The sequence below is a fragment of the Drosophila albomicans genome, chromosome X, assembly GCF_009650485.2.
Source record: "Drosophila albomicans strain 15112-1751.03 chromosome X, ASM965048v2, whole genome shotgun sequence".
Classification (NCBI taxonomy): domain Eukaryota; kingdom Metazoa; phylum Arthropoda; class Insecta; order Diptera; family Drosophilidae; genus Drosophila; species Drosophila albomicans.
In genome coordinates, this window is record NC_047627.2 from 6,950,447 (window position 1) to 6,964,574 (window position 14,128).

Sequence of the window (14,128 nt, forward strand, 5' to 3'; positions counted from 1 at the left end):
GCTTCAAAATGCCGTGTTTGACAACAGTTTGCTAGAAAGAGACGCAAGGCGAGGCGATGAAAGCTCGCATTGAGTTCGCTGACCTCCTCTGACACAGCAGCATCAATTCGAGATTTTGTATTTTTTTCTGTGTTCATCTTTTGCTGTTGTTGTCCAGCTAAAAGTAATATACAATGTAATGTTTTAGGTTTTCTTTTTTTCTTGCATTTCACATTTTAATTAACATTTGACGGCGTATACGAATACGCATGCAATTAGAAGTGTGTACAAATACAAAAATAAAATAAAAATAAAAGAATTAAATTCGAATACAAAATTGCAACTTAAAAGGTACAAAACGAAATCCCAAGAGCGAGCACTGAGTCTGCCGTTGTTGTTTTTGTCGTTGTTGCTCACCACACTCCCTTGCTCTCTTTAACGCGCGCATGTATGTGATTGGGTGTGTGTGTGTATGTGGCGTGTGTTATTGCATTCGCCGGCCGGCAAAAATGCAGCAAAGTTAGAAGCGAGCGAAAATACAGTTAGGGCAAAGGCAAAAAAAAAAGAGAGCTGTATGGCGGATGGGTGGTGGTCAGAGCATAGCAGCGTTATCAGTGAAGCGATAGTCAGAGCGAGAGAGGAATAGAAAACAGAGTTGGTTAAGTTTGTTTTTTTTTCATCATATTTTTGTTTCATTTTGTTGTTTATAATTACATCATAATTAAAAAATAATACATAAGGTTGCGTTTGAAATTTTACAAAACTTAGTGTTGTTGTTGTTGTTTTGCAATTTGATGGTGTTGTCTTTTCTTTGCTTTTTTGGGGAATATTTTTTGGATGTCTTTTTTTTGTTGTTGTCATGCCCGGGAGTGTTTGCATGGATGTGTTTGTGTGTGTGTGAGTGTTGTGTTCGTGTGGAATGGCGGCAGAGAGATTGAGAATATATATATATAGATGTACGTTCTTCTAGTTGTTGGTTTCAATTTAGTTGTTATATTAAAAGGTATTTAAAAAAAAAAAAACAAAAAAATATGCATTTTATATCATATATCTCGTGGTGAAATAAATTAAATTAATGCTAGAACACAACATGACATTGATGATGTGATAACATTGCGCAGCTCTTCTGGTTGATGTTGTTTTTGTTGCCACTCCACTTCTCCTCTTGCTCCCGTTTTGGCCACCAACTGTTGCCCGCTTAGAAGCACTTGCGGTGGACAATGGATGGGCCAGACTCATCGTATTCCTGCTTGGAGATCCACATCTGCTGGAAGGTGGACAGGGAAGCCAAGATGGAGCCACCGATCCATACAGAGTATTTACGCTCTGGTGGGGCGATGATCTTGATCTTCATGGTCGATGGAGCCAAGGCGGTGATCTCCTTCTGCATGCGATCGGCAATACCAGGGTACATGGTGGTGCCACCGGACAGCACTGTGTTGGCATACAGATCCTTACGGATGTCCACGTCGCACTTCATGATCGAGTTGTAGGTGGTCTCGTGGATGCCGCACGCTTCCATACCCAAGAATGAGGGCTGGAACAGGGCCTCTGGGCAACGGAAACGCTCATTGCCAATGGTGATGACCTGACCATCGGGCAATTCGTAGGATTTCTCCAGGGATGAGCTGGATGCAGCTGTGGCCATCTCCTGCTCGAAGTCCAGAGCGACATAGCACAACTTCTCCTTGATGTCACGCACGATTTCACGCTCGGCGGTGGTGGTGAACGAGTAGCCACGCTCAGTCAGGATCTTCATGAGGTAATCGGTGAGATCACGACCGGCCAAATCCAGACGCAGAATGGCATGGGGCAGTGCATAACCCTCATAGATGGGCACAGTGTGGGAGACACCATCACCAGAGTCCAACACAATACCGGTGGTACGACCGGAGGCGTACAGCGAGAGCACAGCCTGGATGGCCACATACATGGCGGGTGTGTTGAAGGTTTCAAACATGATCTGTGTCATCTTCTCGCGATTGGCCTTGGGGTTCAAGGGGGCCTCGGTGAGCAGGACGGGGTGCTCCTCGGGTGCCACACGCAACTCATTGTAGAAGGTGTGATGCCAGATCTTCTCCATATCATCCCAGTTGGTCACGATACCGTGCTCAATGGGGTACTTCAGGGTGAGGATGCCACGTTTGCTTTGTGCCTCATCACCGACATACGAGTCCTTTTGGCCCATGCCGACCATCACGCCCTGATGACGTGGACGGCCCACAATCGATGGGAAGACGGCGCGGGGCGCATCATCGCCAGCAAAGCCAGCCTTGCACATGCCGGAGCCATTGTCGACAACCAATGCAGCAACTTCTTCGTCACACATTTTGTAAGCTGCAAAAAGTAACAGAAAAAAAGTCGAAATTAACAAAATGGCCACCACAAGCAAAGAGCAGAACTTTTCTCTCTCTCTTTCTTTTCTTTTTCTCTTTTTCAGGGGCAACACCCTGTGCACAAAAAAAAAAGCTCAAGAGCGCGCTAAAGAGTGCGGTTAAAGGAGGGCGCCACTCTCCTTGTTCTTGTTTCACTGCATGTGTGTGTGTATACGTCCGTAATCGCCTCAAAATGGCGGCCGGCCACTTGCACGAAAAAATCGAAAAAAAAAAATTCACTATTTAAGCCGGCTCCTATTTGTAAGTTGTTTCTCGTTTTATTTGTTCTTATTGCTTTTGTATTACTGTTTTTACCTTTTGGTTTTGTTTAAACAAACGACGTTTAGGAAAAACTCAATTTATTGTTTTTCAAGTTGAAAAACTGAAACCACACACTTGGTTTTTTGCTGTTTAAGGAAGGCGACGAGAGCGACTCTAAATGCAACCGCACCGATTGACTGCCGAAAGAGGAATGAACAAACTGGTGAGCAAACGAACGAATGCCAGTTAACAGCCATTTCAGGCAGCGACGTCGCTGCCGTTAATCGTCGTCGTCGCTCGTCGTCATCGTCTTCGTTTGTGTGAGCGCAGCTGCTGCTGTTATGCCGGCTCGCTCGCACACAGCGTGCGGTGGCGCATGCGTGCGACAGAGAGCGCATGCATATACAGCAGTATACTCGGCTCCTCGGCTTTGGGTAGCCAACTTTTGTGACCATATATGGTCATGTTTCGAAGCGAATTGTTGTTGACAGAGAGATAGAAATGTCGCCGCTTTCGCTCTCTCACGCGTTTCGCGTTGTCGCGCTGCTGCTGACGACGACGACGACGGTGACTATGTGTCGAAGGTTTTCTCCATTTTTGCGCGGCTCATTAAAAAACCGGCATTTTTGCATTCAAATAACTGCAATGACGTGATTCTTTGACTATTTCTGGCCCAAAGTGTGTGGTTTTGTCTACGTCACTTGACGCTGTGGGCAGACGAAGCGAGTGCGAGCGAGAAGGAGTGATGGATGCCATAAATATCAACACACACACATGTACACATGTGTCTTGTATGCGTCGAATTTGGGAATTTGGCAGTTACTTTTTGTTTTTTTGAAAATTTGCTCGCTATGAAAGTTAATTGAAGCGTGGGAAAAATAGAAAGTGTTTTGCGAATTGAATTGCAAATACAAAATGGCCACGTTCAGCCCTGCTACTTCTTAATTGTGGGCACGCCCCAGCATAAGATCCACTTACACACACACATGCACATGCAAATATGCCTATTTGAGCGATTGTGTGTGTGTGTTTGCCTTGAATTCGCCTTTTCTAAGCTTACGAAATGAGCCGTTATATCTTATCGATCCGAGCGATAAGATAAATGTTGAGTGCGACTTTTTAACACTTTGGCGTCGTCAGCATGTGACTTAATATTTTTGATAGTTTGATTACGAATCCATTTCGTATATATGTAAATATATATGTATTGTATATACATAAATATATTTTTTTTGTTTATCAAGAATGACTTTTGCTCTATTCTTTATCACACATTCCACACAGCACTTGCATTGAAAAAAAATTGTTGAAAAAAAATTTATGCTATATTTCTTCACGACTTCTTGAGCGATTTTTGTTTTTGCGATGACTTTGATGTTTTTTGTTGTATTTTTGTATTTATATTTTTTTGTTTTTGGTTGCCTTGAATACAATAATACTTACATTTGGTCTGTTTGTTTTAAAATTAAATAAATATAAATTAAGTCTTTGCGGTTTTGTGTCTTTTGTTTAGACGAAGTTTGCTTGGTGTTTTTTTAGCGGTGTTTTGTTTGTGTCGCAATGGAATGGAATATATCCACACAGCACAAGAACTCAAACTGTAATGACATGAAAACTGGTCGCAGTTTGCCGTTTTATAAAGCCCGTGTCCGTCCCAAAACCCAACTCGGCAACTCGAACACAAAACCCGGCACCCGTAAGTTAGCTAGGCGCCTTATCAGCAACACACAGACACGCACATACATACATTTCTCCAAGCAAGCAGCGAACGTTTTACCATATATGGTATGAATTGAATTTTTACCCCGTTGCCGTTTCACTGTGTGCGTATCTGTGTGAGCTCTGCGCGCTCTGCCTGCCTGTAAGTATACGTATGTGTGTGAGTGTGTTGAGTGTAGAGTATTTTGCAGCATAATCCCCTGATACGGGTGTGACTGTTTTTATTTTTTCTTTTTCTTTTGAGGTTGCGTCACTTTACCACGATAACTAAATGCGATATTCTAATAGTTAATGAATAGTTCACATTGTTTACATACATATATGAATCATACGCTCCGTAATAAAGAATTTATAGAATTTAAAAGAATCCGAAATATACAAATGTTTTTATTGTGACAAATATGCAAAATAGTTGTAGTTGTTTTTGTATATAAAATTCTCAGCTGTACTAATTATATACGTACATAGTTGAAGAAAATATATAAAAAAAAATCCAAAAGTAAATAATTGTCTAATGTTATTTTGATTTTCATATTATTTTTTTTTTATCAATTTTTCCCCAATTAAAAAATAAGGCCATTTGTCCAATGCCACAATCGCCGATAAGCTAATGCTTGTGTATGGATTTCTTCCAATAAGAATTATTAAATAAATAACTGAAAGTACAATTAACAGAAATTCGTTTTATTTAAAACACATAAAAAACACAAACAACATTTAAATTAGCAATAAGTTAAAACTAACCCATTCAAACAAGAGTCAATTTAAAATAATTATTTTAAGATACTTAATAATGTGATGAAATGTAAACAAAAAATGCTAAATCAAACTACAATGATAACGAATTCACTAATTAAATAAGCTATTCACTGTGATACACAAAAAAATCGGAAAATAGTAAAGAGTATTCATAAGCCGTTATCGGTTTTGAATTTAAAGCTCGGTTTGCAGCAATAACGGCGCCAGACCAAACAGCTGCCAGAGTTGATGCGTCAACGACGCGTTTGCGCAAAAGAGATAGCGGCATCAGCACTCGCACACACACTCTTACACAAAGAGACTCGCATTCGCACACACACAAATACATGCCCAAAATTGCGCTCATTCACTTGCTGCGCTCTGCAAAATGCTGACTCAACTCAACTTGGGGTTTGTTTTTATTTGGTTCTCCAAAAACATATTTTTAAATTTCTGATACAGCCGGTAATGGTTAAATATTGATATAAACTTATAAATTACTTATTGTACATATGTATAAGCGCACATAATTTGTTATTCAACAATTTTTAGTCATATTGCAGATGTTTATTTTAGTTAAAAACAGTCCTTGACAATGCAGATCTGGAGCCGCTCTCTTGAAAAGTGAAAGAGAGCAATGTGAGCAAGTGAATAAGAGGTTGGCAGCTTCGGAGAGGGGAAAGTTGCATTAAGCATACATACAAATACAAATGTAAAACAATGAGTATGTGCGGTTGTGTAGATTTGTTAGTGAGTGTGTGTGCAGATTGCTCATAGATGGCAAATGAACGCATTCCACAGGCAATCGTGATTTTGAAGTTTTGCCGCTTGACTAATCATTGTTTCAATTGAATTGCCTATTTTGACGCGCCGAAATCGAGCAATATCAAAAGCTGACACACACACACTCACACAGCTACAAATACGTACAATGCATGTGAAGCACGCATACAACTATAGCGCTAAGCATCAACAGTGTGCGTGTTGATGATACAAAAAGGCAGAGCAAGTAAGAGTAGAAGCGAGAACGAGAGAGGCTTACGCAGGCGTGCGCTTTCGCAGCAGCAGCAGCATAAACACACACACAACGCAAGCACACAGACAGAAGAGACTATCAGAAATATGCTTGGCCAGTGTCCAAAGGAGTGGCAAAGTGACGTTGCTTTACTGATAGAGCCTCTTCCCCCTTTCCCATCATACACACATTGGATCGCCTTGCATTTATATGTATACATTCATACATCATACATATGTATCTATGTATGTATGTACATACGAATGTATGTATGTAGACAAGAAGAAATCGAATTGGGCTTGATTGTTTGCAACTGTTGTTCATTGGAATTGTTGAATGCAGACGCTCAATTTGAAATGGGAGCTGGGATCTGTTTTGTTGCTTCAACGCTTCATTTTTTTCTTCAAAGAAAATCCAATAACATGAAACCGAAACAATTCTCATGGTGTTTGTTTAACTGCCATTCGCAAACGTCAGCAACAATTCGCATTCCATTCTGTTCACTCTTCTTGCTTCTTCTTCCTCTTTTGCTAAAATAGACATTATCATTGTAGTCGTAACAAGCATGTGTGTGTGAAGAATTTCTTTGCCTGAAATGTTCGATCCGTTTTCATGTGTGTGTGTGTGTGCGTTTATCTTTAAGCGAGCTGGTAACACCGTTTTTGTTTTGCTTCGTTTTTGCAGAACTTGTTGATTAATTTGTTTACTCGTTTTACTGTTTTAACGATGTTAATTAAGATCGCAACAATTATCAGATAACTGTCATAAAAGCTAGTGTGGCACGCCTTTGCCGAAATTCGTGGCGTATGTAGATAGATCGATAAAAGCGTTACACGCACATAACTACATACAGTGTGTGTACATATTTACATACATACATACATAGATACATGTATAAATGTACATACATACATACATTAATACATACAGATGCGCTGCGACCTTGCCAGGAGTTTACTACAAAGAGGGGGAGGGGCAAGAGACGTGCACACACAACTGCTTTTATTGAAACTAGAAATAATTAAATTGCCAAAAACGGCATATTGACGTAGCTGATGACTTTGAAACCGCTATGCGAGCAACAACAATAGCAATCAACAACAAAAACAACAACAGAAATACAGTCAAAGCGACTACAAGAGCCATGATCAACGACCTTTCTCCAAAAGTTCGTAGCTCGTCACGTTTTCTACACACTCACAAACACACACACACACGCATTCAAGTAAGCGAAGCAAGCGATGTTGGAGACCAAGACGAAAGTGGAGACGTAGACATTTACTTACTATACAAGCAGTGCCACTTGCTCAACAACAACAACAATAAATACCCGGCATGCATGCCTGCCTGTATGCGAGCGTGCGTGCGTGTGTGTTTGTGTGTACGCATACACACGTAAAGAGAACTTTGTAACCATAAAGAGAGCTGCGACTTAAGCTGCGAATCGTAGCCAAAGCCACAGTCAAAGCCATTGTCAAGGTCATTGAATGAGAAAATTTTTACAATTTTTTCGCAATTAATTGGGCATTTTACGCGCGGTTATTTGCGCTTTTGGCATTTACATACATATGTATGCACATATGTACATATTTATACACTCCATTGCATCTCACTCTCCCCCCTCCCCATTCATTCACCCAATTTGCACTTGCAGTCAGTCGCTTTGCCGCATTTAGTCACTTTAGCGAAAAAGTTGTACATTTTCACTACAACTTTTTGAATCGCATCGGATATATCGGGTATCAGGTACAACATCATTCAATAAGCAACCAGTTTTTGGCCATGGCTGATAGTTCAACATTAAAATCTCATTAATTGTTTTTACCTAATTAGCCAGTGATCACCTCAATGGAACTAGCTGTGTAGTTCAATTGAACTTGTGCAAGTAAAGTGCAGTAATAAAATGCCTCAAATTGCAGCACGATAATAAATTCCAAAATGTTGTTAATTGATCGTCTAATTATCGCTGCATTATTATTTACTTAAATACATGCAGTTAGCGATGAGCATCGCGGCGATTGATCGAAATCCCTATAAATTACACTTGCCAAAAAATAAACACCCAATCAATATGTTCGCTAATTAGAGAATTTACTTGGAACTAGTTCTTCACATATGCCAACTTCAATTGGTGTCTCATCTCTAATTGAGCAGCTCTAACAGGCTTTCGATTGCATTGCGTGAGGCGGCGCTGCTGATGATGAGGCGATGAAGAAGAAGAAGAAGTAAGCAGTAGCAGCTAGTGGAGAATTTAAAGCAGCTTTGGAAAAAGTGAAAAATGAATTATATATTGTTGCGAGGCGCCATTTTTCACAATTTCACTTTAATGCCAACGTACGCCTATATTTGTGCGTGCCTCGTGCATTTGTCTCCTCCCTCCCCACTATCAATGTATGTATGTATGTATGCTGCCATTTATCGTCTGGCTCAACTTACTGCGTGTCCATCCATTTTATTTTCAGTGGGTGCGCATTTCACACAACATGAAAAATGGTGAACAGCACAAAATATGTAATTAGCCAAAACCGAACTTTCGTGGCCAGCAACAGCAACAGAAGAAGCAACGACGCATCAAAGCATCAAATGTTTCGACAATGGTTGCGGTTAAAGGAGCAAAGAGCAGGGAGAAGGAGTAAGTGTGAGTGCGAGTGAGAGAGCGAGCGAGCCAAAGTGATAACCCAATAGACAAATTGTTGCGCTGTTTTACGGATTGCAAAGGATGTCGAAACAATTTGACTGCATTTGATTACTACTTAACGATTGTCTAACTAATAACAACGCTATTTATTACAATGGCAATTAACAATTAATTGCATGGTGATTTGATGCCAGACAAAATCCAAAAACATGCTGTGGACCGTGGGCTGTGTGCGGCGTAAGTTTGCAGTGTCATTTCTTTTGCTAACCGCAGCCGAAGGTGTTACAACAATTGTACGTGTGTCTGTGTGAGTAGACAGTCTGGAGGTATTTATTTTTTTTTCTGCTGCTTGTGTATATTTATTTTCATTTTTAAATTTGTTTTTGTGCTTGGTTTAATGCGGCGTCAGCGACGTCGTCGGCGTCGGCGAGACTCTGACGGCGTCTGGCTGGGCTGGTTTACTGCTGCTTCTTCTTCTCACTCTCCTTCTCCTTTTTTTCTTATTCGTCGTCATCTCTCGCATTGTTGCTGAGCAACGTGTCTGTGTTTGTGTGTGTGTTTGATTAGCTTGAAGCTTGACGGCTCTGTGTGGTGTTAAATCTTGTTTGGCGAAATGTTTGCTAGACAACAATATATTAATAGAATAAATAATGTACGCCGGCTGGCAAATAAAGTTTATCACAATAACTCGATAACTTTCCAATACATAAATAATCGATTATTGCAATAAATTACATTATAAGCCGAATTTAGTAGCTGATATCATAATAACTTGATAAGTTTTCCATATCTGTGTATGTTCTAACGAGTTGTTGAATTGATAAATAGAATAGACAACACACATACATACATATATGTATATATTCATTAGTTTACTGCGACGTTAGTGTTGCATTTATATGGCTAAAGCAACATATTTGCATGGTGAAGTAACTGTGACACAACAATTTAAACTACAAACACAGTAAACGCCCGATAAATGGTCCAGTAGAGTATTTATATTTTAAATTATTAGCGTATTACCCAAGCAATGTTATCATCATCAGCATCATCATCATCATCATCCACATTGTGGCTGTTGTTAATTGCTTTATTATTAACTAACTGGCTGACAGATGGCGTCACTGTGTGACTTAGGTGTCGGTCGGATCATGTGGACAGTGTGTGTGTGGATCGCGTGGATCGCATTGCAGCGAGTCTCCACTTTGACAGAGGTAGCTAAAGAAGGCCACAAAGAATGTGGGTTGCAAAAATAAAACCTTAAGTGGTTTTTAATGAAAATGAGTGACGCTTTGCGTGTGTGTGTGTTATACTTACATATGTATGTACATATGTAAGTGTACAGCGTCCGCCGCCTACACTCACACACACACACACACACACACGCACGTTTGTTCTCATGCCCATTCCCATTCCATTTCTCATTCCCATTCGCAGTCATATGGCTGTTCCCATTCCAGGTGCCTTTTGGGTGAAGCTTTTCGCAGGGTTGGCCCGTTACGGTTCACTGCCATCAGCTGGGCGTGTGTGTGTGAGTGTGTGTGCGTGTGAACAACATCAATTAAACAAGCAACAGACAACAACAGCAATTCAAACAAAGTTGGCATTTCTTGTGCCATTTTGTTGTTGTTGTTGTTGTTGTTATTCTCTTCTATGCAGCCAGCAATTACACAAATTGGAAAACGCACGTGAGTGAGTGAGTACGCGTGTCTATGTGTGTGTGTATGGGTGCGGATTTGAATGCGCGTGACAAGAGAGGTGCGTGCAACAGGAGTAGCGCAAATGGTCACACCCAAAAAAAAGCAGTGCGCCTAAAAGGCGCGTCGCTCTTATCATTCCTCCTTCTTGCTGTCATTCGTCACCAAAAACCGTTCCCAACTCACGCCAATGGATCGTAAATTGAATCAAGATGGATCCTCTATGTTATGGCAAGAAAATGAGAGAGAGAGAGAGAGAGAGAGAGAGAGAGAGAGAGTATGTGACATCAACGGATATGAAGCTGATCTTCTAGAACGGAAATGAAATGCTATTATCAACTTTTCTTTATTTTTTGTGGTATTTTACTTTATTTTATGTTTTGTTGATATCGCTGCACTTGAGAGAAGTTTTTCGTATTCTTTAGGTTTTCTGTTATCATGACTATAAATACATATGAACAGTCACAAACCATTACAATTGCCAACAGCCTATAAATAATAATACAGAAATAAACAACAGCAAAATTCCCAACACATTTTAACGACATTTTTGTTAGTGATTAAGCAAGCGACTGATAAACTAATATGAGTATTTATTTATATCAGCGACTACATAAAATACACAAATGAATAATAATAATGTGCATTTTATGCACTGATGATAAAGCCAAACAAACAAAACAATGATTCAAAATATAAACTGGAAGTTTTCGAGTTCGCCTTAAGGCGAATCGTGCTTATCATTGGAATTAGATGACGGCCCTGGTCACACTATAGCAAAGCAAAGCAAAGCGATGAGTCATGTTTCGTCCCACACGGGACAACGATGTGGACAACAAGCTCGCCTTAAACACACACACACAAACGCACACATACATATGTACATATGTATGTATGTGTGCACATGGATTTATCACTGGGGCGGACTTGAGGGTCGCCGCTGCTTGGAAACATGACGCGGCAGCTTAATGAAATGATTCATCCGTTCATTCGACTGAAATGAAAAGTGAGTACAAAATTCAGTTAAGCTATTTGCATATGGAAACATCGAAAGCACCGCAAAACGGCACAATAACAATCAACAATAATAAAATCAAAGTCACAAACAAATAACAGCAAAACGGAAAATAAAAAAAAAACTAATGAAGATGAAGAGGGATAAAACAAACGCCGTTTGTTTTTTTTGGTTTTTTTTTGTGTATCTCACACTCGCTAAACCGAAAGCTTAAAAGAGTGTAATGAACTTAGGGCTGCGTTTGTTACAACAACAACTCGCACCAATTGCTGCAGCTGAGATATTTGAATGTTGTCAAACAAACGCAGTGTCTTTGGGTCGAGTTTGCTCGGAGAGCGCAAACTAGGTGAACGGTAAACAAAATAAACACAAACACACACACACATACACATACAAACATACATTTGCATGAGCAAAGCAAACTTAGGCTAAGCCAACGATCGTCTGTTTTGTGTGTGTATGGGAGCGAGCAAGCGAGCATCAATACATTTGCTAGCTGGCTCGCAAACACACACACACACGCAGAGAAATAGACGCGCAGCTGCTGCGCAGCTTTTAAGCGTTTGTTCCCGTTGCCCGGGACAGTTGAGAAATCAGAAGCGCACGCGTTCACTCAGCTCAGCAGCTGCGGCGCCGTCGCAGCCGCAGCCGCAGCCGGAGTCTCGGCACCTGTAGCCGGTTAATAATAATGACGAGCAAAGAGAAATAGAAGCAGAAGCACAAGTGGGAGAAGAAGAAGCTAAACAACAACCACATTGTCGGCACAACGTCTTCGTCGGCTTCTCCCATTGTTGACAGTTACGTTTGAAATGCTAAGAAAAACAGAAGTCGGAACGGCATAAAATCCGATAAACTTGTTCTCCGCCAACGGAAGAAACTGGCTGCAACAGCAACAAAAAGAAAGAATAGAAAGAATTCTACAGCACGGCGCAACAAATTAGAAACGTTTTGCTTAAATCTCATTTATACAGTACAGCAGATTATTATCATACATACATACGTAATTATGTGTTAAAGAAAAACATATTCCATAAAAACAAAACTAAAAATAAAAAAATGATGTGACCTATTTCTATGCTCAGCAGTGTGCACAGTTATTGCAACGGTTCTTAGGCAACTGGAAATGGGAGCCACAAACACAGACACACATTTTTACAATACATTATTTGAATGAAGAAATTAGTATTTGCCAAGATAGCGTGATCTTAATTATGCTCCTTTCTTTTTGTTGTGGTTGTTGTCCTAGCTGACATAAATACACAAATACACAAACACCCACGCACACGTGTAAAGCTTTAGCATCCATTGACAGTCCAAAGCAATTCACATATCCAAACTCATGCTTTCTAGAGTTTCGCTTTCTAAACTAGGCACCGAATAAAAAAACGGATAGCAATAAAATTAACAATGACAATAAATTGATCTATTTATGCACAAACGTATGTACATATGTATGTATGTATGCGCAAGTAAACATTAAAATTTACGTTTGCCTGTATGGGTGAGTGAGTGTGGATGTTTTCTCAGGGCTGCTCTTCACTCGTGTGGATTATGTGTATGTGTGTGTGTGTCGGTGTGGAAGAAGAAAAAATAATAAACGGCAGCTAAAAGAAATAACAGCAAAACAAGTCAACGTTTATGGCATTATTTTGTTGTTTTTGTTTTTGTTTGTTTGCGCTTGTTGTCTTCTTTTTGTTTTTGTTGTACATTTAATTTTTACTTTGCATAATTTATTTCGCTTTTTGGTGCTTTCGCACACACACACACACATGCACTTATACATACATACATACATACATATAAAGCCAACGATCAGATGCCGAAGCCATTGACATTGAGCTGTCTCTGCTGGCGTCGCTGCCGCATTTGGCCGTTGCCATTTTAAATAAAACACAGCGCAAAACTTTTGTTGTTTTTTTTTTCTCCTCTGATTTATGTATATCGAATTTCATCCCAAAATGTACATGTTGCAAAGTTTCGACTGCGCATATATGTATGTATATATACTCATATATAGAGTTATATACTTTACTTTTTTATGGGCAAAATGTAACGATTTTCGAAATTCGAAGAGCGGAAATTGACAATGTTGCCATATTTTGAACGCAAGCTTCAGTTGCTCTTTTGATCTACACAACTAGAGATGACACTGGCTGGCATCGATTGTTGTTGTTGTTGTTCTCGCATAGCTTTAGGGACTCATTGGTTGTCTCGCTCACTCGCTCGCTCTTTAAAAGGCGTTGTGCATCCGCCGTTTTACTATCGTTAACTATCGAGCCCAGGAAGCCGAAGCAATTCGAAAAGCCCCATTTGGGCTGTACAAATTTTCAAAGCCTTTTTCGTTGCAATTTCGACATCCGTTCGTCTCACGTCTAGAATTGGAATTGTTGCCAGCAGGTGAATCAACTTCAATCGACTGTGTTAGTAACAAATTGTTTATCAATTCATGTTGGTGTAAAAAAAAAGTTTACTTGCTTTTAAATTTATTGTTATCAATTATTATTCACTTTATCTAAATATAGGAATTAAAAAAAAGCCGTTTATAAAATGAATCAACAAATATTTTTATAGAAAAATTCGAAGAGCAAAATTATCTGAAATATTCATGGTTTAGTTAATTCAAAGAAAATGCAAGTTATTTTTATAATAAAAAACGTACTACAAAATAAATATAAAAAACTATCGGATCCT

The 14,128-nt window shown here is 39.7% G+C and overlaps 1 protein-coding gene across 2 annotated transcripts; it reads right to left on the bottom strand.

Annotated features, from left to right (window-relative positions):
* Positions 1–638: 638 nt before the first annotated feature.
* On the bottom strand, positions 639–4,224 carry LOC117576743 (actin-5C). 2 transcript variants are annotated; one of them, XM_034261898.2, is made up of 2 exons: positions 4,059–4,224; positions 639–2,316 (listed from the first exon to the last, which is right to left on the bottom strand). In XM_034261898.2, the coding sequence occupies exon 2, from the start codon at positions 2,306–2,308 to the stop codon at positions 1,178–1,180; it is 1,131 nt and encodes a 376-aa protein (XP_034117789.1). In that variant the 5' UTR covers positions 2,309–2,316; positions 4,059–4,224; the 3' UTR covers positions 639–1,177. The 2 variants fall into 2 exon arrangements, with proteins under 2 accessions (XP_034117789.1, XP_034117709.1); XM_034261818.2 differs by lacking the exon at positions 4,059–4,224 and adding an exon at positions 2,670–2,834.
* Positions 4,225–14,128: the final 9,904 nt, after the last annotated feature.

Coding starts and splice junctions, on each gene's coding strand:
- LOC117576743 (XM_034261898.2), bottom strand. CDS start 2,308: ATGTGTGACGAAGAAGTTGCTGCATTGGTTGTCGACAATGGCTCCGGC.